The sequence below is a fragment of the Mauremys reevesii genome, linkage group 8 (assembly GCF_016161935.1).
Source record: "Mauremys reevesii isolate NIE-2019 linkage group 8, ASM1616193v1, whole genome shotgun sequence".
Lineage (NCBI taxonomy): Eukaryota > Metazoa > Chordata > Testudines > Geoemydidae > Mauremys > Mauremys reevesii.
This window is the reverse complement of record NC_052630.1, coordinates 36276392-36298607: the sequence shown is the minus strand read 5'-3', so window position 1 is coordinate 36298607 and position 22216 is coordinate 36276392. Positions and strand designations below refer to the sequence as shown.

Genomic DNA, 22216 nt, shown 5'->3' with positions numbered 1-22216 from the left:
CCTCCCTTGGGCTCCTGCCCCCTCGCCATGGGGCACTCCCTACCCAGACAGCCCAGTGCCAGCTCGGCTCCATGCCCAGGGTGGCCCCTGCTCAGTACTAATGCTGCTCGTTATAGCTTTGTGCAGATGGAAATGTCCGGGACCTTCTCAGCCCCAGAAATCAAGCCCTGCACGTGCTGGACGTCCCCCCGCTGGGTCTGTACGTATCTGATCCCTCATTCCTGCTCCTCCCAGGGTATGAGCAAGAGGCTTCCAGTCCCCAGCAGCAAGCTGGGCAATAGAGGGGCTAACGCCACATTGGAGGGATGGTTTCAGTGGCATCTCTGAAAGCTACACGCTGCCCTTGGCCAGAGCACGTGGAGCTTGGGCTTGGGGTGCCACAGCAGAATGTGGGTGTGTGGTCAGGACTAGAATAGGGAATAGTGCTCAGGACTGAGCATTGGAGGTGGGAGGGCAGGACCAGGAGAGCGGGGTATGGAGCAGGCCAGGATTGGGCACCTTTGGCAGAGGTGTTAGGAGCCCAGGACTGGACAGGGGTGAGGGGACTCTGGCTCAGGATTGGGATGCACTGCAGAGCTGGGGGTGGGAGCGCAGGAGAGCAGGAGGTGCACTGCAAAGCTGGGGATGGGAGTGCAGGAAAGTAGGGGTGCACTGCAGAGCTGGAAGGAACCCCACCCAGCACCCAGCCACTGTCCCTTCCTCACCCAGGGGCTTTGAATCCTTCTGTTTCTAAAGCACTTCATTTACTCAGGGACAAGCCTGCAGCTGGATAGAGGCCAGTGGAGAGGGGATGGGCTGGGGGCTGGCTGGAAGAGGCCCGTTCCCAGCTGCTGGCAGCAGGGGGGACATGCCACCACCGTGGAGCCAGGGGCAGCTGCTTGGTAGGGCTGGCATTGTGCTGCTCTGTGCTCACTCCCATTGATGGTACCACCCGGCAAAGCCTGGCTCTGGGCAGGCAGAAAGCAGCTTGGCTGGTGGCATCTGAAGGGGGGTATGGGGAGGTCTCCTGCTACAATACGACTGAGGCACTAAGGCTGCGGTGGGAGGAGGCTGGGCTTCATCCCCCAGTTGCCTGGGGCTGAGGGACAAGGTACCCCAAAGGCCACTGAGCAGCTGCTCTGCTCTGGGAATGGCGCCCAAGCCTGGGAGGATGTGAGAGGGGTGAGGTGGGGTGCTCCCTCCTTAGCCAGGGCAAAGGATGGGAGGAAAGGCCTGGGTGATGGGATGCAAGAGGGAAGAGCATCTTTGATGTTGGAGAATGTGTTGACTCCACAAGCCTGTGGCCCTGAGCTCTGCTCATCATGTGGTCTGGTAGGACCCAGGGTGATTGCAGCCAGGGAGAGACCTGGGAACCCCCCCAGACCAGCCTGCAGGGACTGCCCCACCCCTGGGCTGGGATGAGAGCTGATCCTGTGGGCTGGGGTTGGGGCGATGGAGCTAGTCCCTGCAGAGCAAGGGCCAAAGGAGGAGGGGGACAGGGGAGGAGATCCAGAGGGCTTGGTTGCTCTGCCCCATGCGGGGCTCGTGATGGTTCCCCCACTGTGCTCTTAACCCTGGAGCCTCTTACTCCTGGCTCTTTGTTTCTAGGATGGTGGAAGAGGCAAGTGAAATTGTTGTGTCCAACTCTACAGCTGCCTACAGCTTCTATGTGAGGGGGCTGGAGGACAGTCCAGCACCGTCCCAAGGGTGTTCGCAGCAGTCCCAGGTGGAGCAGCACGCAACCATGTAAGGGTCAAGGCTAGGAGAGGGCAGCCCAGGGTGTGTGTACTGGTGGGGGGAGGGCTCTGGGACTGCTACTGCACACTGTACATCTTCTGTAAGGGACCCTGCATGCTACTTGGCCATCTCCCATCCACTTCCCAAGCAGGCCTGGCCCTGTTTATCTGGGTGAATTCCCAGAGCACAGCTGGGTTGGCTGGCTGCCATCTTTGAGAGCTCAGGGCCAGATCCCAAGGGCTCCCCAGCCAGGGCTTGAGGGGCCGTGTGTGCAGAAGAAGGGGACTGGAAATGGGACCAAAAGGGCTTTCCCAAAGCCCAGGAAGGGGAGAAGGTAGAGAAGTTGCTGGCAGGAGCTGAGCACTAGCCCTCTGGCCACTGGGAGCTGGATTCGGCCCTGGGGCAGTAGATCCTGCACCCCCCTGGACAGAGAAGCTCCAAGGCATCTCCATCAGAAGCAGCCACAACCACGCAGTGTCTTCATGCCAAGCTCCCCAGATGTGTACCTAGAGGGGAAATTGTGGTAACTTGCTCAAGTGCTGTCACAGCAGCAGGACTGACTCAGCTAAATCCTGCTGCGTCAGCAGCTGAGCCACAACCCGACACCCTGGGAGCGTGCCAGGGAAGGGGCCGTTCCGCTTGTCATGGCCCATTGCTCCCTGGTTCCTGGGAAGGTGAGCAGTTGCCCCCCATGCATGCCCTCACCCTCCTGCCTTCCCCAGGTGCGCCAGCCTGTTCACCCTCACCGTGGAGCAGGAGCTGGAGGGGTGCAGGCGCCAACGCTCGGCTGTCAGGATTTTGGAGTTCCCCCGAGGGGCCGGGCCCTGTGTGGAGCCGTACGTACAGGGGGGACATGCAGCTCCAAGCTGCTTCTCCAGGGCACCAGCCCATGGCTTGTCCATAGTCAATGGGGTCCTGCGGAACTCACTGCTGCAGGATAATGAGACCTATAGTTCCATATGTTTGAAAATAGGCTCAGGTTGGTATATGATCAGCAGCAGCAATGGCAGCCAGGGCTTGCAGTCCCCCTGCTTCACTTTTATTTATGTGCATGGCCATAGCACTCAAAAGCCCTGGCCAGGATCAGGACCTCACTGTGCCATGTGCTGTACAGAGCCTGCCTGGTCACTAGCTGGGGCACGAAGGGATTCCCCTATGGGACCATGGTGCCCAAACAGCCAAGAGTTTCACCCACCTTTCCTCAGCAGCACCTAGCACTGGAGACAGGCGCCCTGGCTGGGTGGGGTTGGGCCATGTGCTGGGCCCTTGGCCTTATACTTTGATTCCCACCTTAATTAATAATAATAATAATAATAATGGTGTGCTGTTGTCTCTGTGCCCTCCTACCTGTGGGGCTCTCACACCCAGTGTCCTGTCTCTCTGCAGTCTCTCACCCCTGCTCCAAGCTCTGGCTCCTGGTGAGCTCCTGGACGATGCAGGATTCCTCCCTTGGATTCTCAAGCGGGTGATAGAAGGAAACAACCTCACGTTCCTGCTGCTGTGTTTGACCCTGCCAGGTACTTGCCCCACTTCTGCCCATCATACCTACTCCACCCAGGGCCGGCTCTAGGTTTTTTGCCACCCCAAACAAAAAATTTTTTGGCTGCCCCCCATCCCAGCCCTGGGCTCTCACCCCCCCCAACTCCCTGCCGCCCCAGCCCTTGACTCTCTCTTCCCCCCCCCCCACCCTCTGCCGCCCCAGCCCTGGGCTCTCTCTTTCCCCCCCCACACCCCCTTCCATCCCAGTGGTGGGCTCCCCCCCCCCACCAGTGTTGACTCCACCCGCTCCCCCCTTGCCTTCAGCCAGTCCAGTGCTGGCCGGGTCGGGGTAAGCAGCAGGGCTCCCGGGCCATGCCTCAGCCCAGGGTCCCTCCAGCCAGGGCTCCGGCCTCCAGGACCAGCTGGGACCCAGAAGGGCAGAGCTGGGGGACCGCCCCGGCAGGGGGCTGAGGAGCCGGGGCAGGGTAGCCCCAGAGGGAGCGGAGCCCTGGAGAGTGGGACAGAGGCCCCACATGGCAGCGCCCCGCCCTTTATGGCCCCGCTGCTGCTGCTGCTTCTGGCCGCCCTGCCACAGTCCCTGGGCGGCTCGGGCCACTTCGCCCAGCCCCGGCTGCGGCGCTGGGGGGTGGCTGCCCTGTGGCACCTGCAGGCAGCTCTATGTGCCCCATGGGGCAGCCCCCAGCCCAAATGTCCCCCGCTAGGAGCCTGCCCGGCCCAGACACAAGGTGCGGCACTGCTCCCCCGCTGCGCGAACCGCAGCAGCCCTAGGCCACCCCCCGCGCACGACGCGCTGCTGCTGCCAGGGCCGGCTCTAGGCTTTTGCCGCTGGAAGCAAAAAAAAAAAAGATGGCCAGAATGCGACCCTTGAAAATGTGCCGCCCCAAGCACGTGCTTGGTTTGCTGGTGCCTAGAGCTGGCCCTGACTCCACCCCAGGGCAGGGATTGGTGTCTGGGGTCCATGCACCAATGCTGAGTCTGCCCCCTGCTGGGCAGACCCTGGAACAACCACATTCAGTTAGCAGAATCGCCCCATCTGCCGGCCAGACTCCCCGAGGACACAGCCAGGTCATGCCTGCAGCTGGGGGTACAGCCCAGTCCAGAGACAGCATATTTACAGCGAGCACCTGGCTCTGGGTGGAGCCAGAAGGAGCCATGCTGGCCTATTCTGTGATCCTACAGATAGAGGCCAGTCAGGAAAGGAGAGAAGGGCATGGGATTAACGCTCCCCATCCCCTTGCGCTGCTCTGGACAGAAGGGGCCACCGCCTAGTGCTGCACTGAGTGGGGTGGGGCTAATCCCTGGCCCTAGGGCTGCTCTGAATGGAGGGGATTAGTGCCAGCAGCTCCAAAGGCCAATGTGTTCATCTGACTCTGCCATGCACTGAAAGATGCCCAGGGGTTTGCCTGGGTTACTTCCTTTCTCCCTCCCTCCACAGGCCTCCCTGTGTCTCTGCACTGCCCTTCCTGCACTCATCTAGCTCTGGTTTTGAGGGCCCCATCAGGCAGCCCCACCCCTGTGGGTGCGAGAGCCTTCTCCTCTGCAGCAGACTCCCTGCAGCTCTGAGCTCATCTCAGCCCTTGGCAGGACAGAAACACTGCCCCCCCAGTGGCTGTCCCCCTTTCACTGTAACGGAGTAGCTGCAGAGGCCATCCAGGCAGCGAGGGTGAAAGACGCTCTGCAAAGTAAAGGCAGAGAGTTTGTTTCAGGGCTTCCCATCGATCTGCTCACCGGGCACCTGTCTGTGCCACGGCAGCTCATCCCTGCCGTCCTGGGTGCACCTGACGTGTTATCATGCCGGGTCCTGAGTGAGGGGAACTTTTGCATTCACATGCAGCAACCACAGATCCCAACATCTGAGAGTCCCGTCCCATGTTGGTCCCTGGGCCCCATTTCTTGGTGATCCCAGATAGATTCCCCAGTCCTTGGCCTGTGATCTCTCTGATCTTTTCCCCAGAAGTTGGCCATGGTCTGACATTCCCACTGGGAGGGCAGGAAGGTTCCCTGCTGCTCAGAGCATGGTGCCAGCTTGTTAGCTGGGAGCCAGTGTCTGAAAGACTCGCCAGAGCTCACACCTCCTGTTGCCTCCAGTCCCTGCATGGCCAGCCTGGGCAGAGTGACTTCATGTTGGTCTGCAGGGATTGTTACTGTAATTCAGCTCTCAGGCATGGCTAACTGGACTGATTATTCCAGCAAATTCCCCTCCGCCCCATCCTCCCACTGCACTCTTTCCTGTCTCCCTGGCCTCTGCTCCCTGTAGTCTCTAAGTGTATGACATTGACTCCGGCTCCAGCAGCCCTCATGGCTGAATGCTCTGGTCTTGTAGATGCCTCTGGAGAAGAGATCCTGTCAGCCCTCTCACTGGCTGAGCAGGTGAGGGGACGGGCCAAGAAGGTCTCACCAACCCACTGGGATCCTGCCAAAGCAGCTTGGAGGCAGAGGGCAGAGATCCGAGAGCTGAGGGCCCAGCTCCTCTCCAGCAGCAGCCATACAGTGCAGGAGAGTGTGATCAGCCAGCTGAGAAGAGTGCTGAGGGACCTGCAGGTGGGAGAAGCAGATGCACTGCACATCTGTACACAGCTGGGACACTCGTGCCCGAGCTGGCTAGCCCAGAGCTGTGCGCCATTCATCACAACACAACCAGTGATTTACATAATGGCACTGAGAGTACACTTATAAAGTTTGTGGACTATACCAAGCTGGGAGGGGTTGCAAGTGCTTTGGAGGATGGGATTAAACTTCAAAATGATCTGGACAAACTGGAGAAATGGTCTGAAGTAAATAGGATGAAATTCAATAAGGACAAATGCAAAGTACTCCACTTAGAAAGGAACAATCAGCTGCACACACAAAATGAGAAATGACTGCCTAGGAAGGAGTACTGTGGAAAGGGATCTAAGGGTCACAAGCTAAATATGAGTCAACAGTGTAACGCTGTTGCAAAAAAAGTGAACATCATTCTGGGATGTATTAGAAGGAGTGATGTAAGCAAGACAGGAGAAGTAATTCTTCTGCTCTACTCCGCGCTGATTAGGCCCCAACTGGAGTATTGTGTCCAGTTCTGGGCACCACATTTCAGGAAAGATGTGGACAAATTGGGGAAAGTCCAGAGGACAGCAACAAAAATTATTAACGGTCCGGAAAACGTGGCCTATGTGGGAAGAGTGAAAAAATTGGGTTTGTTCAGTCTGGAAAAGAGAAAACTAAGAGGGGACATGATAAGAGTTTTCCAGTACATAAAAGGTTGTTACAAGGAGGGAGAACAACTATTCTCCTTAACTTCTGAGGATAGGGCAAGAAGCAATGGTCTTAAAATAAAGAAGCAAGGGAGGTTTAGGTTGGATATTAGGAAAAACATCCTAACTGTCAGGGTGGTTAAGCACTGGAATAAATTGCCTAGGGAGGTTGCGGAATCTCCATCATTGGAGGTTTTAAAGAGCAGGTTAAACACCTGTCGGGGTGGTCTAGATAATCCTTAGACCTGCCATGTGTGCAGGGGACTGGACGAGACGACCTCTCGAGGTCCCTTCCAGTTCTACGATTCTATGATCCTCAGCTACTGCCCCAGCTTGTACCAGTGCATTCAGGGAAAATCTGGGCAGCTGTTCCACAGTGCTTCAGCAGGGGCACCAGCACGCAATGCATTCTGGGATGGAGGAACATCACCCATCCAGACAGCAACATCATAATGTTCTGATCTACCTTCTGGGAAGACAGCCATGTGCCAGGCCAGGGGCATGGGACTCTGGGCTGTCTAGGTTACTAGGTTCTAGGGGTGGACGCAGCGTAGGTAGATGCACCATTCTGCCGGTAGCACAGTGTATGCCTAGCTATGTGTGTGTGCCACATGGCTGTATGCATGCACAGTGCTGGATGCAGATAGGTTGGCATGGGTTCTGTGGCTGTAACACTCTGGGCCTAAGTCTGAACAGAAATAAAGCTCTTGTCTTGTAAACCTGAGTGTAAGCGTCCGCAGGTGTCCCTTGCTTCTCCTCAGGGCAGAAGGAGTTAGCCAGAGACTGGAGAGAGTTTGTCGCCTGGAAGAGGTTAGGATCTCCAATGCTCCGGGGCTGTGCAGTCAGCAGATGCCGGAGGCCCTGTGGATGGTGGCCTTACCTAGGACTTGGCTTGCTGCCCCCCACATGGACAGCATGGTCTTTGTGGTGGTGACACACAGCACAGTTAGGTCTCCCGGGCCTGTTTTCCAGGTGCTGAAAAACCAGAGCTGGGAAAAAAAGAAAGAGACGTCGGAAGCATTTGAAGGAAGTGGGAGCTGTCATCCTGAAGCCAAGGTGAATCTGAGATTCCAGCTGCTGATCACTGCCCTCCAGGTGCAGAGCAGTGGCACAGGGACGTGACACATGGCAAGGAACATCCCCTCCCGCTAGCAGCAGAGTCATAGGAGCAGGCATAAGTGATACAGATAAAGTCAGAATCCATCCCCAAGCCAAGCAGAGAGCTAGCTTGTACAGTAACAGTGCAGCTCCCTGCTGGGCCAGCTCTGGGTCTCATCCCAGCACTTTATGCACCATCTTCAGAATCTGGGCCACACAGTCAGGGGAAGCCCACACTCAGCACTGAGTCAGAGGTTGGGCAGCTGGGGCCCTGCACAGCTGGCCAGCTGCTGGCTGGGCTGAGCTTGAGATGGCTGTGCTTCATCGCTGCGGGGGACTGAGGATGGGGGCTGGGAAGCAGAGTCTGTGTGGAAGGGGCTGCAAGTGAGGGGGAATGCTCTGTCAGAGGTCCCCAGTGTTACAGTGGATCCTGGCCCCATTTAGCTTTAACAGGGCCCTGTCTGATGTGTCCCACACTACAGGGTCGAATTCCATTGTGGCCAGGCAGGGACGATCAGCTTACAAACCAGGTGCTGACAGAAATGCTGAGAAGCCAAGAGTTCCTGGACAGAGGCAACCCCAAGCCAGATGGAGACGTCCCAGGTGTGGGAGCAATTTCAGGGCTGGATCTGTTCTTGCCTAACCTGGGGGTGCATTGACTGCTAACATGATCTGAGGGCTCAGATAACTTGTTAAATACCCAGAGAATGGCCCCTCCTTGAGGTCAGCCTCACCCCACACCAGCTGAGAGGGCACCGGTGAGACTGGATGAAGTCCAGCTTGCTGTTAAGGGGACCCACAGTGGAGAAACTTCTGGGTCTGGGCCTCCTTAGGGGAGGAAGGCAGGCTGGGAAAGGGGCTTGTGTGGCTGTGTTGGGGGTTCTGCTTCTTTTTCCCCAGCATCTCCTCCCCTGCAGATCTCCCTCCCTCTTTTCCTGCAGGGTTTGTTCCCCTCTGTAACGACAAAGGAGGCGAAGCTGCCACAAGTAGCCTCGGGTGGTTTGGCCGAATCCCCCCGAGCATGGGAGCAGTGACAGGGGAGAAGCCTTTGCAAAGTGGAGCCAGCAGAACACAGGAACCAACCGGCACTGCTAGTGTGACCGGCACGGTGAGTGCGATCCAAGCACAGCCCTCTCTTGGGCCTTCCCCTCTCCTGGGTGGGATCCTGCAATTCTCCTACTCTCAGGGTAGGCCCTGGGCTACAGCAGCCTGTGTAACAACTGTGCTTACCCTGCAGGTCCAACTGGGTTCAGGCACCTGCAGTTCTTCCCTCCAGGAGGCTGTGGCCAGGGGCACATGGGAATCAGACAGCCTGCTTAAAACCAAACATTACTGATTTTAACAGCAGGAACAAAGTTGTTAGAGAAAAAGGATTTAAAAATGACAGGTAGCCTGCACACGTCTCTCACCAAAAGCCCTCCCATCCCAATGATCACTGGGCAAGCTGAACTCCTGTGTGGGTCCTGGGTGTCAGTCTGGCCCCCTAAACAGCTCCCCTACAGCCATCCCCTTTCTTGAGAGAGAGCGGGGGAAGGCTTTTCAAACATGCCACAGTCCTTTAGATCTTCTGGCTCCAATGCCTTTTCCCATCCTGCCGTTGTCTCTTCACAGCCCACAAGTGTTTGTGGAGAAATGGTTTATCTGAAGCTATTCTTCTTCCCGACTGATATCAGCCCCACTATTATCCTCTGTTATAGACTGGATTTCATCCAGCAGGAACGCAAAGTGCTTCACAAACAATACATATACCATTGCTGCAATGCAGCCACCTCTGGGGTGGAATGTGACAGATGTCTATCTGCACACAGCAATACTACACAACAATTTAGACACAAGGGGTTCAATTTTCCTCTCACTTACCCCAGTGTTAGACTGCTGATTTCTATGGTGTTACTTTTGACTTACCCCATTCTATATGAGAGGAGACTCAGACCCTGCAAAGCGAAAAGGACCAACATAGCCAAAGGAAATGTCTGGAGATTTCGGGGAGGTGGCGTTTAATCACCCAAGCAAGATCAGGCCCCAACAGAAGGATTCCCGCATCATTCAAAAGCCCCAATACTGTGTAGTTCTGAGCTGGAGCCTGTCCAGGCTGCAGGCATAGCCATCCTGGCTCCCTGCTCAGCCCTCAGCCAGACTGCCGGGAGCCCCAGCTGGGCACAGAACTGTGGACTGTTCTCTATCTGACTTGGAAAGGAACCGACCCCCCTGCTGTTCTGCTTGGATTGACCTTTCCAAGAGAGCTACTCTCACTACATTTCACATAGTCCAGCCTCTGCTGCCACGAGGGCTCTCAGTGCACTGCATCTCTTGCCCAGCCAGCACTACCATACTGGGCTGGGACACTGTAATCTCCCAGCTGGGCCCCACTCTCCATGTGTCCCACAGCCACTCCAGCTAGGAGAAGCTACATGCAGAGCCAGTGCTCTTACACCTCCTGCTGGGAGAGGCAGGGATTGCAGTAACGCTGAGAGCCTTTTCCCCCACTAGTTATCCTGGTCCCTACAGCACCTCCTGCTGAGAGCAACTGGGCTGCAGCTCCTCTACAGGCAATGAGTTCACCATTTCAGGCAGGCAGGGAGCTGAGCTCTCCGCCACAGATGGCACATTATTGTGTTGGGGGAGCCCCAAGGCAGCATGGCTCCCCACAGGGAGGCTGAGAGCTGGAGCGGGGTGGAGAAGCCTTGGGAAATCTCTGCTCCATGACTGGAGAACAGAGGAAGTCAAGGAGGGAATGGGGTTGGGGGTGAAAGCTGGTGAGTCACAACTTGTTCCTCAGCCTTGAGCCCAGCTGAGCTTCCTGCCTCAGCCCAGGCTGGTGACGGTGCAAGCTCCTGGGGGCTGTGCCTTGGAGAGGTATAAAGGGCTCAGAATGTCCTGCCTGTGCTGCATCCATCCCACAAACATCATGTCTGCCCTGTGCTATGCATGGTCCGCCCCATGCTGCACATGTGCAGGAGGTGAAGAGGACCATAGCGGCTCCGTACCCTATACTGCAGCCCTCTGCCCTCCCTCAGACACCCTGCACCCACCCCGTCCCCACTCTGTCACCCATTCAGGAAACCCCCACGGCGTTTCATTGGGGAGGATACGCAGGCTCGTCCCCGCTCCTCTTTCTTCCCTGCTTTGTCTCTCCCTGGTGTTAGGACAGGGTCCTTCTGGCACAACACTTGGTGCAACCCTCCCGTGCTCCCAAGCATGCAAATGCCAACGCAGAGAGACTCCAGGCTGCCCACCTGGCTCCCTCTCTGCACCCCAGCTCTGCGGTTGGGAATGGCCTGCGTAGGAGTGTCACTTCCTGGGTGCCTTCTCATGTCTGCTCTCTGCCAGGTGGGGAGCTGGGCCTCTCAGCAGCACCCAACTCTGGAGCTGCAGTTTGCAGTGGCCAAGGCCAGGAGGCAGCGTCTGCGAGAGCAGCACCAGCAGCTCATCCAGCAGGAACTGCTGAAGCTGGAGGAGGAGCTAGCAGGGAACCAGGAGGTGAGTGAGGAATGGACCCTAACCTGGGACCGAGGGCTGAGAGCAGAACACAGGGTGATGAGGCAATAAGGGGGCCCAAGAGCGATGGTCCCAGATGGCACGCTGGGGGCAGGTGTCCATGGCAAGGCACAGAGCTGCAGCCAGCCAAGGCCAGGATGCAGGGCCGAAGCAGAGTGAGGAAAATGGGCACTTTGCAGTGACATCAGAAGCCACACTCCAAGGCTGCAGGCACAGGGAGGCTCTGCCCGCCGGGGGCTGGTCACCACAGAAAGGTGGGGCAGCAGAGGACAGGGATCCCTAGGGTAGGGTAATGCTGCCCCAGTTCTCCCACTGCACATCAAGCCCTATCCGAGAGGCTGTGGTGGCAGCGACCCCAGGGATGGTCCTGGCCCTCGCTCATGCCCTCAGCTGTAGCGGCATCTTTGGGGGCAACCTCCTGCCAGCTCTGAGACAAGGAAACTGCAAGACAAAACCTGCAGGCTCCTTGCCCCTGAGGCAGGAAGAAGGCACCTGGGGGACAGCTGGGCCTATGGCACTGGGAGCAAATGGGGGCTTTAGGCATAGGGGGTAACACGCAGATGGGATGAGTCACTGGGAAGGGCAGACGGGGCAAAGGGGACCTTGCAATGCTTCCGGGAAGGATGAAATTGGGGGTGGGGGGGAACTGCCCTTGAAGTTTGAACCATCCCATCCTGTCCCAACAGGCAGCTGAAAGGCTGTGCTAGTCCAGGTGAGCCACTGAGCTGGTTTACAGCTGCCCAGACCCTCCCCGTCCCGCTCCTTCAGGTCCAATTCATATTGGATGGCAGCGGTGCCCTCCATTCCTGACTCAGAACCGGACTCAGGAAGATACCAGAGCAAAAGCATGTCAGGGAAGGAGCCTTCCCCGTGGCTGCTCTGTGAGGAGAGGTCCAGTGCACAGGTGCTATGCATGCTGAGATGGACGGCCAGGCAGCAGGACAGCCCCTTCTTAGCTCTCCGTGTGAGCCCAGCTAGCAAAGCCAGCTCTGACTGAGCCTGATGGTTTGGTCAGGGCCCCCATGCCCTCTGCTGGGACAAAGGTGACTCCTCACAGCCTGCCTGAAAGCTCTCACTCCCAGCTCCCTCCTGCCCCGCGGGATGCCTGGTGCTGGCCCAAGGAGAAGGCAGTGCTGGCCCTGCAGCTGGAAGCTCTGCGGAGGGAATGGGCTGAGGCAGAGAAGGACCTGGAGGCACTGTACCAGCAGCACAGATGGGAAGCGGAGGCTCAGAAACAACATGTGCTACAGGTGACCGGGGATAAGCTGCCGTTCTCCATGTGTCCGGTAATAAGGGGGTTGGGGAGGGATCAAAGCATGGCCCAGGACAGCCCAGTGGAAGCCAGTCCCCCCACTGGCTGTTTGAGGCTCCATGGACAATGAGTTGGTTGACCTGTTTCGCAGTGGACAGACATTCCCATCACAGAATCAGTTGGCACCAGCTGCCCCTTTGTTGGCAGGCTCAGCAGAGCACACCAAGGGCTGAGGGGCGATGGAGCTCTGCTGAGTAGCCCTTCATGGTCAGGGTTGAGTCAGAGTGATGGGAGCAATGGACATCAGGCTGCTGGCTGCTCCCTTTCCCCCACAGCACTGCGTTCCCTCTCTGCAGGGCGATCTCGCCTGGCCCTGGGATGTACCTTGACACCCTCTTGCAGCCCCCCGAGGAAGCTGATAAGCTAGCTAGGTGCCTGTGGGCCTTCCTCACAGGAGGCTCAGGAGCCGGTGTTTGTGCACTGAGGAGCTGTCATTGCTAATAAATTCCACAGCCTACAGTTCTGTGAGAGCGAGATGGGCAGGAAGAGAGAAGCTGCAGTGCCAGAGCAGGATAAGGCGGCTGGCAGTGCTCCATGCAGGGGATCAGGGGGTGCTTCCTGTGACACTTGCTCTTCTGAAGAAAGGCCGCATCTTCCCCATCGTGGTGCTGCTCCCTACAGCACAAAAGCGAGAGGGAAGGACACAGGCAAAGCCTCCCACAGTCACTGAGCCTGCCCTGAAGAGCAGGTGAAACACTCTGCCCTGCCCAGTTGGGTTAGGCCCCTGCCCTGGCTGAGCCACTGTGACTCACTGGCCAAGCTGGGCTACTGAATGCTACTCCGAATTGGAACAGGAAGAGGTTTGCAACCCCAGATCCTGCCCCCAGCCCCCCATAAGCCATGGCTCTAGCCTGGCACAGCTCACTTGTTGACCTTTACTGGTTTCTGGTTAAGAGGCAGGGCTGCGGCACTGCATGGTAAAAGGACTCACTGGTCTCTGCAGGTGTTTCGGGCCTATCGGGGTCTCTCAGAGGAGCAGACTGATGCACTGGATCGACGGTACCGGAAGCTGTTGCAGGAGGCCCTCCAGGACGCCATCTCCCTGTCTGCGCAGAACCAGCAGCTCCGGGCACACAGCCAGCTGGGCTGCACTGATTGCGCCACGCAGACAGACCCGCACTCCTGAGCAGTGAGCTGTGCCATGCCAGAGCACTCTGCCCCCACCCCTGGGGGAGCAAACACTGGAGATTTGGGTGGGGGGGGTGAAGAGGGGGCAATGCCTGCCAATCATTCCAGGGAAGAGGTGCAGTTTGAGTAACCCCTGGGCCAGCCTTTCTTACAGCACCAGGCAGGTGTTCTGGTGTTTTAGCAGGTCTCTGAGCAGCTGGGGAGCTCTTTACCTGCATCTGCTGAATTGGGGAGTTGTCTGTGTGCAATGGCAGACTGGCCCTGGGAGGTTATGGGGGACTGAGCAGGCAATGTGTGAGCACATGGCTAGCTCAATACAGCACCTTCCCCCCCTCCCCCTCCAACAGGGTTGGGAGAGAGCAGAAGGTTTATAAAGCTACAACTCCCATCAGCTTCTAGGCTCTCAGTGGAAGTGCGCTGTGACCCTGGTCCCAGCTCCTTTCCACAGCAATGGGACAAAGCGTAACAGGGGCTTGGAGCCCAGTGCAGAACTTGGCAGCTGCTCTCAACTGCTAGGGATGATACCACTGAGGTCCAGCTTCACATGCCCAGAAATCACTCACAGCAGTGGAAGCAGCTGCCCAAGTCAGCAAGGAACCTGGCCCTGGCTCCAGCCCAAGGGCTGTCAGGAGCTGTTAACGCACACAGTGCAGTGCTCAGAGTCCAGCCACAGGCCTGTTCCTCCAGACCTGAGGAATGTCTCCCTGCAGCAGGGGTCAGAGGATGAGGCCAATATGCCCCCATGGGTCCTGGCATTAGGCATCTGAGGGAGGGGCTGACATGCAGGGCTGTTAAGCCCCCAGCTCCCCCAGTCTTTCATCAGAGCAGGGGCCCCAGCACTGCCACATACCCAGCCACTCCAGGAAGTGTCCCAATCAGGAGTTAAGGGACTAGCTGAAGGCTCCCAAAGTAGACCATTTAGACCACCACGCTCTAACAGAGCCTCAACCCCACCCCACCCCACCCCGTGTGAGAACTAGCCCCATTACCCTCGCTGATCCTGACGCATGTGCAGCCTGCCTGGCCTAGGCCCTGAGAGCAGCCATCTATCCTGTTCATTGAAGATGCTGCAAAAGATGCACCCACTCCACTGGAACAGGCCTAGCCTGAGCACCCACCACAGCCGAGCCCCAGGCAGAAGCCCCTGTTACAGCCTGGGGAAAGGCTGCCGTGTAGACAGCAGCTAAGTGGGTTAAAGCCTCGGCCACCCCAGAGCTCTGCCCCAGTCAGGTCCCAGCCACACTACAGCGTTTAACTGCAGTGTAAATGAATCCCCCAGCTGTCCAGAGCAAGGGTTCTCTCTGCACCCCCTGCAGAAAGGCTGAACAAAGCCCCAAGTGCCTCTTTCCAGGGGGCTGGGGCTGTCAGCGGTGTGGGGAATTGTGCTCCCATGGGACTGGCAAGCACTGCTGAAATACTGTGGGAAATGAACTGCATGAGACAACTGGACCAGGAACCCAGGGCAGGTTTCTCATTCCCTCAGGCTGCTGCCAGCAGAAATAAACCAATGAGATTCTCAATAAACAGTGTATTCAAAGGTTCCAATAGGATGCTGCGCTCCACTGAGGAAAGACCCTTCACTCCAGTCCAGAGAGACACTCACATTAAAATGAGGTCAGACTAGGGGCTGGGCATTGGGCCTGTTTGGTCCAACCAGTCTCCCTGCCAGCAAGAGGATAGGAATGAGACAGTCACAAGGGCTGGGAAAGTGCAGGTTTTAATACTACAGCCAGCGCCAGGGTGGGCGTTGCTGTTTGGCGCACTGGGGGTGACAGAAATTGAACTTTGTCAAACCTAAGTTGGTACAAATCCAGATACAAACCCATAATTTATACAGGCTAAACAGTCACTATGCTCTCAGAAACACGCACTGCTGCAAGCATCAGCTGACAAGCAGGGCAACAGCCCCATGCAGCTGCACTGCTCCCATGAGGACTCCATGTCAAGTGGCAAGCAGAGGCCTGTAGGAGGAATGGCTGCCCCCTGCCCTGCCCCAGCCTGGCACTGCAAGCCTGGGACTGGCACAGTGGGAAATGGACAATTCAATTCATGAGATGAGGCACAGCTTCCCTGAGATAGGGAGTTTGGGCTGCCCAGCACAGGATCTGCCCAACAGCATGCTGGGAAGCACAACACTCCAGGGCAGACCGAGTTGGAGCTGGCAGGGGTGTGGAATGTAGTCAGACCCCTGTACTGGGAGGCAGCAGGTGCATGTGGTGGCTTCTGCATGTTGAAGGGCAGGTGCATTGGAGAGGAAAGCATGGTCAGCGGAAAGGTATAGGGGGAAAGCAGTGCAAGACCACATGGGTCAGCCCAAAGCTCCAGCCCTGCCACTCAGAGTACACTTTTATTGCATTTCTAGGCTAGGGAGGAAACATTAGCCCCTGGTCAGACACGCTACTCTGGAGACAGCTGAACCCCTTGCCCACTACATGCAGACCCCTGCTGAGGTTTGGTACCGGGAATGGCAGAGCAAAAAACTCTCCCCTGCGAAGCTGATTGCTCAGGCTCCTGCACTGGCTGGCACAAAGCAGGGAGCTGCCTTCCTCCCACCCCGTCAGTCACCTGTAAAGGGTTTAGTCATTTATAGAAAAACCCAGGGCTTAGCAAGGACAATTTTCAAGGGGGCAGGTCTCCACCACCAGGCTGACAACTGGCAGCTGGGCTGCCTGCCTGAGCTGATGCCAAAAACAGACTGGACCATGGAGACTGAACAGAGATGGAGTCCCTCAAGGTGGGCCACTGGCACGTGCGGGGGGGAAGCTGGGACTGCCAGGCCTGCAACTGTTCTGTGGCTAGACAGAGAAGTCAGTTTGCAGGGCTGCCAAACCAGCCCCTGCCCCAGCACTGCAATCATCCCTGTCTTCAATTCTGGGCATCTTAAATGATTCCGACCATTTATTTCGGAAGTTTCCTTTTCCTCTTTCCCAATCAACAGGGAACTCCTCTAGCCTTCAAGCCACCACCCCAACTCCTGCAGCGCATCACAGCTGACAGCTCAGATAACACTCAACAGTAGCTGCTTTCATGCTGAGGATACAGATCTCTGCTTCAATCCAAAGTTGAAAGAGGGGAAGCAGGAGTTAACTGTGGGCATTGGGTACATGCTAGCGACAGATTCACCTGCTGGGCTCTAGCTAGGGCCTCAGTGACCAGGGCTAAGCTCTGCAAAGGTATTTAGGCACCTAGCTCCCACTGGAATCAATGGGAGTTAGGTGCCTTTGAGGATCTAGGCCCAGGAGTCTACTACAGGTGAAGAGCCAGATTTTGAGACACACATGTACCTGTGTGTGTGCACAAGGAGTGAGAGTGATAACCATGCACACACAGACCCCCAGCTGAACAGCAGCTGGTCATGTCGCTGGAACTTTCCAGGGAGATGGTTACACGTATCATTTCCTCTGACAGAAGAGTCGACAGCTCTTTGGTGCTTTGTTACAGAGATGAGAGCAGCAGGTAGGAAGGGGTCTGCGAAATACATGCGTCACGCGCTGCATGAGAACAAGGCTCTGCCTTGGAGTCAGCGTGCAGCTCACTGTACCGGATGTGCACAAAACCAGGACTATCCCCCTTCCAAAAGGCACTTTGAATCTGTAACAGCTGGATCAGTGCTCATAGCGTTGTGGCTGTACCTGGTGCCTCCAGAGAGAGAAGAAAGCAGCTCACATCACAGAAGTGGTCCCTGAATGGAGCTGGAAATGGTGCAGCTCAGCTGTAACGAGAGTCCCTCGGAGCCCTCCCAGAAAGGGCCTGAGGACGGGCGCTCAAGTGAAAATGGGGGATGGTCACAGAGGATGCCATTAAACTGCTGTTATTGTCACTGGCTTAGTCTTCTCCAGGAAGCCCTCTGACCCTTCCCCCAAAAGGGATACATTGGGCCTGATCCTACAGACACCAATAGGGGCTGCTGAGTCAGCACCTTATGGGCCAAAGTCTCTGTATGCGGAATACAGAGCCCATGCAACGAATGTATCCCCTGCCGCTTCTTCGTGCTGCACAATAGTGCAATTCCTTACAGTGCACATGCTAGCTACAGGCAAGGTCTGCTTGTGATAGCCAGTAGCTTTCAGCTGCAGTCCTGCTGCCTCACACATGCTTGTCCCTGACCTCAGGTGACGGGTTCTGAAGGGAATCTGCCTTCTAAGAGGGCAGCCAGGCCAGATTAAATGCATTTGTTACATAAAAATGAGACAAAAAACCAAGCAGTTACTACCCCCACATAATAGCCCAGAACATGCCAGCTATAGCCTCAAAACCAGATGTCTCCAACAGAGCTGCAAGGTGGAGTCTATTTGACTCCATAATACAAGTGAACAGCCAAGCCGATCAGCAGGACAGCGAGGAAGAAAAAGGCAGTGAGCTGCAGGCTGAAGAGCAGTATGGATAGAAGGGCATTAACAAGCATGGAGCAGGAGATAACAAAGAGTCTGGTGATGTTACTGCTGTGCTTCATGACCACAGACATTATCAAGCCATTCAGGGCCTGGCTGACCACGATTACTACCACCCAGAAAGAGAAGCCGTCCAGGAATCCAGCCCCATTGCTGCTCAACAGATGGACAATCAAGTTCAGCAGGACTCCAAAGAAGTAAAGAAACAGGTTCTGGAGGGTAAGTGGCAGATCTTGGGTTTTCAGGATGACTTCAGTATAGACAGCAGACAGGCCTGATATCAGGCAGTACACGGAGATGAGCAGCAAGCCAATCAGGGTGACATGCAGCTGCATCTCAGAGGAGCTGGAGGAGTGCTGCAGGTCCTGGAGGCCTCCATAGGTGTAGCTCACCCCAGCAGCTGTTAGCAGGAAGAGGGCCAGCCACTTGTGCAGAGAGAGTCTTTGGTGCAGGAACATGCTGTACAGGAGAGCAGTACTGCCAATCTTCAGGTTACTCAGGACCTGGTAGGTGCTAGGATCCATGAACAGCTGCATGTGAACCACCAGGTTATTGTTGGCAGCATAGAGCAGCGCAGATAGGGCAAAGGGGGCAGCATGACACCATGATAGGGTGACTCCCAGCTGCCTCCGGTCCCAGATCAGCAGGGAAATGAAGGAGAGCACCAGCTTGGTCAGTTCAATAAGAACCACAACAGATGAGGCGCTGAATGGAATCTTTCCATCCACTTTACACAGAGTCAGAAGGGGAGCATGAGAGCCATAGATAGCAACGGATATGACTAGCATCAGTGCCCACAGCACTCTCTTGAGCCCCCTGGTGGGAGAGCTGAGCAGTGAGCCAGCAGCACTACCATTCGCAATAATTATTCCCATGAGGCAGTGGATTCCAGCAAAGGGTAGCACCTGGTTCTTTCACAGTCAGAGCCTCAGTAGAGGCAAGATCATTCCAGGATGTAGATATGTTTCTAAAAATCAAGTCACCTCCTTGGAGAGAGACAACAAATGCCATATATTTAAAGACAGTCTAATTAGGAAGACACTGAACTATTCATTATGTGCTCAATGCAAGGAGAGGAACATGTTTGCTCTTCATCAGGGAAAGAAATGGAGCTCTCCCTAGAAATCAGACAAAGCACATTTCCTGGGCAAGGTAATCGATACGTGAAGGGGTGTAATAATAGCACATGAGATGATCTGACAGCTGCCCTTCCCCCCAGTAGACTGGAAATGCAAGGTAAGAAATTACAGTGAGAAAGGCAGTTGTCAACATTCAGATTTTGAAGCTCGCAAGCACTGGACAGCTGAAAGCAGCAGTTGATACCTTCAGGGTATTCTGATTAATAATATTTTGTAATCAGACCTGCTGATGTTTCACACTGATCTGGTATTACACATGTTTTACAATGGGCCAGAATGACACATGTAGCTACAGTCCCGGGAGCCCCTTAAGATCATGTCAAAGATGAGAAGAGCTGTTTCTGGAGTGCACTGTTGTCCAAAGGATTCTCCTCTAGTCTGGTCCTTTCCTCAGCGAGCTGATATAGTCTCGGATTGTCTTTTCAACATTGGGAACTGCATAGGCCTGAGCTGCATATATTCCAGTGCAGGTCCCAAACACAAATCCTAGTACTGCAGAAGATCGGAGTTTGGCTACAATGTAACCTGCCAGAAACCCTTTGAGAAATGGAGATGCCAGCAAAGAACCATCCTGCAGAGAAAAAGGAGAGAAGGGGATGAAATAGTCTCTTGGACAAAAATGTACCCTGATGCATAAAACTTAGTTGGAACACATCATCTTCTTCCACTGATTTCCCTAGACTGCTGTTGCCAGGCTTGCGTAAGGTTATCACACAGAAGAAATAAATATAACCTCAGTATTTTGCCAAGGTAAGCAAGTGAAACTGAGCACTCCTTGGAGATACTAGTGTGCACTCTGAGTGGAACAGGATACATTCATTCTACTGGAAGATCACAGAACAGCACAACTTCTTGGGAGATGAATCTAGGGCTAAAGTGTTAAAGAACTTCAGCTTTACCTGGCCCGCTCCAGCCAGCACCTCGTCTTCCACTCGCTGCTGTAAGTTTTCCAACTGAGACTTCAAAAAAGCAAGATCCTTCAGCTTTGACCGCGAGTCCTACACAATTAAAACAGAGTCAACTGCTTGCAAACATGTAATTCAGTAACTGCATGACAAGGAGTCAAATTCCTTTTGTTCAGGGAACTACTATTTTGGCACAGCGTTTAGGCCAGAGGTTCTCAAACTGAGGGTTGGGACCCCTCAAGGGCTCATGAGGTTATTACATGGGGGGTCACGAGCTATCAACCTCCACCCCAAACCCCCCTTTTCCTCCAGCATTTATAATGGTGTTAAATATATTTAAGTGTGTTTAATTTATTGGGGGGGGGGGGGGTCGTCGCACTCAGAGGTTTGCTGTGTGAAAGGGGTCACCAGTAAAAAAGTTTGAGACCCACTGGTTTAGGCCATGCTACAGAGGGAGCAAGAAGTGAGTAGACCAGGAATCGGCAACCTTTAGCACGCGGCTCGCCAGGCCGGTTTGTTTACCTGCCGTGTCCACAGGTTTGGCCGATCATGGCTCCCACTGGCCACAGTTTGCCGCTCCAGGACAACGGGGACAGTGGGAAGCAGCTGCCAGCACATCCTTCCCGCAGCCCCCATTGGCCTGGAGCGGAGAACCACAGCCAGTGGGATCCACAATCAGCCAAACCTGTGGACGCGGCAGGTAAACAAACCAGCCCGCCTGGGGGCTTACCGTAGCAAGCCGTGAGCCAAAGGTTGCCGATCCCTGGACTAGACTAGTGTAACAGACTATACTAATGTTGACAAAGTCACATTTTAAGTAGATCTATCTTTTAAACTAGAGGTAGGAAGCTAAGGCTTCTCAGGCCTGTACAGAAGGGAATTAAGACTGCCTAAATATATCCCATGGTTATTGAAGTTTAGTTCAGTCATTTCAATTCTGAAGGGGCTTAACCAATGTCAAAAGCCCATTATTTTCAATTTCAGACATTCTACAATCATATGCCTAATGAATTCTACAAAAATGTTCAATTTCAAGCCTCCAGCAGTGCAATTTCGAGAAAAGATGGTAGGGCTTGATCTGTGTCACCTACAGAATACCTTCATAAGGTGCATGCGCTACAGGTCAGGCCACCCGTAAAACCAGATCGTGTCACTCTGCGGAAAGCGCATTACAAAATGCAACGCCAGAAAGGGCCCCGTGGTTAGGAGAGCTGGAGGGAGGCCGGTTAACCCCGCCCCGAGGCAGTAGCGGAAAGCTAGGGAGTATCTGGCCCAACAGTGGAGTTAGCCCATTTATAAGTCGCAGCAGGCTCAGGTAATCGCGGGGGGGAGGGCACAGTTACGTAGTTACCGAGCACTGCCCTCGCTGTTACGGCCACCGGGGCAGCTGAGCCCGGCCACCGAGCACGCTCAGCAGCCCAGGCCGAACACGGAGCCGGGGGCAGGGGACGCGGCGGCTCGGGGCTCTCCAAGCCGGAGGCTTTATGGCACCGGCAGCTTTCTCCGCCCCCGAGAACTCGGGCCCAGCGGGGGAAGGGCGGCTGGGGACGCGCCTGCCAGGGGCGCAGCGAGACCCGTTCCCCCCACGCGGGCTGGGGCCGGGCAGGCGGCGGGGCCCGGCCTGGGTCACAGCAGCGAGCCCTCGGCTCCCACCGACCCCCAGCTGCCGGGACCAGCACCACCACCTCCTGTCTGGCTCGAGGGGCGGCGGCCGCCGGGCCGGGCTGTGAGGCGGGCACCAGGCACGACACAGCCCAGCGCCCCTCTCACCTTATCGTCCGCCATCTTCAGGCCCGGGCCTCCGTTCGCGCATGCGCACTCCACACAGCAGCCCCAGCCCGGGCGCTATATACCCCAAGCACGCATATTGACAGCCGGGAAAGGCGTATTGGGCACGAAGCGTCACGTGACGCTGCCAGCTCAAGGGAAAAGAACGAAGGCAAAGCAGTCGCCATCTTTAAACAGGGCGGAAACAATTCCGGTCACAGCCGGAAACCATGGACCAGAGCCGCTACCACGCCCCCCAACCGCCGCGTGACGGGTGGCGCGTGGGCACCAGAGGCTGCGTGGGGAGGTTCCGGCCGGCACGTCTCTCGCATCCGTCACCGACCCGCATTTGCCACGTCACCTGCTGCCAGCATCATTCCGCTCCATGCCTGTCCCCTCCCGGCCCGTGGGCGGAGTCCTGCCCGCCTAATACTATCGCTCATTTCTTTGGGGACGGGGCGAGTCCGTGTTAGTCTGTTTTACCTACGTGTCCAGGGGCGGCTCCAGGCCCCAGCACGCCAAGCGCACG

The 22216-nt window shown here is 56.0% G+C and overlaps 3 protein-coding genes across 10 annotated transcripts in view; 1 reads left to right on the top strand and 2 right to left on the bottom strand.

The window, feature by feature from the left end:
• Nucleotides 1-13490, top strand: part of LOC120370248 — a 36456-nt gene extending 22966 nt beyond the window's left edge. For 4 of the 8 annotated variants that reach the window (XM_039484637.1, XM_039484633.1, XM_039484634.1 and 1 more), the window contains 11 exons: nt 117-199; nt 1588-1725; nt 2439-2552; nt 3103-3233; nt 5540-5757; nt 7422-7505; nt 8030-8150; nt 8465-8655; nt 10878-11027; nt 12128-12295; nt 13301-13490. In XM_039484637.1, coding sequence (XP_039340571.1) covers nt 117-199; nt 1588-1725; nt 2439-2552; nt 3103-3233; nt 5540-5757; nt 7422-7505; nt 8030-8150; nt 8465-8655; nt 10878-11027; nt 12128-12295; nt 13301-13483 — 1581 coding nt within the window. In that variant the 3' untranslated portion in view covers nt 13484-13490. The remainder of the gene's footprint in view (nt 1-116; nt 200-1587; nt 1726-2438; nt 2553-3102; nt 3234-5539; nt 5758-7421; nt 7506-8029; nt 8151-8464; nt 8656-10877; nt 11028-12127; nt 12296-13300) is intronic. The other 4 variants (XM_039484638.1, XM_039484635.1, XM_039484639.1 and 1 more) reach the window with 4 other exon arrangements.
• Nucleotides 13491-15183: 1693 nt separating this feature from the next.
• On the bottom strand, nt 15184-18775 carry SLC35A4 (solute carrier family 35 member A4). The gene has a single exon (XM_039484642.1). It carries the CDS (start codon nt 18749-18751, stop codon nt 17774-17776), a length of 978 nt encoding a protein of 325 aa, XP_039340576.1. The 5' UTR covers nt 18752-18775; the 3' UTR covers nt 15184-17773.
• A 363-nt stretch (nt 18776-19138) lies between these two features.
• LOC120370250 (SLC35A4 upstream open reading frame protein) lies at nt 19139-21806 on the bottom strand. Its single transcript, XM_039484643.1, has 3 exons — nt 21691-21806; nt 19915-20013; nt 19139-19586 (listed from the first exon to the last, which is right to left on the bottom strand). Exons 1-3 carry the CDS (start codon nt 21703-21705, stop codon nt 19389-19391), a joined length of 312 nt encoding a protein of 103 aa, XP_039340577.1. The 5' UTR covers nt 21706-21806; the 3' UTR covers nt 19139-19388.
• Nucleotides 21807-22216: the final 410 nt, after the last annotated feature.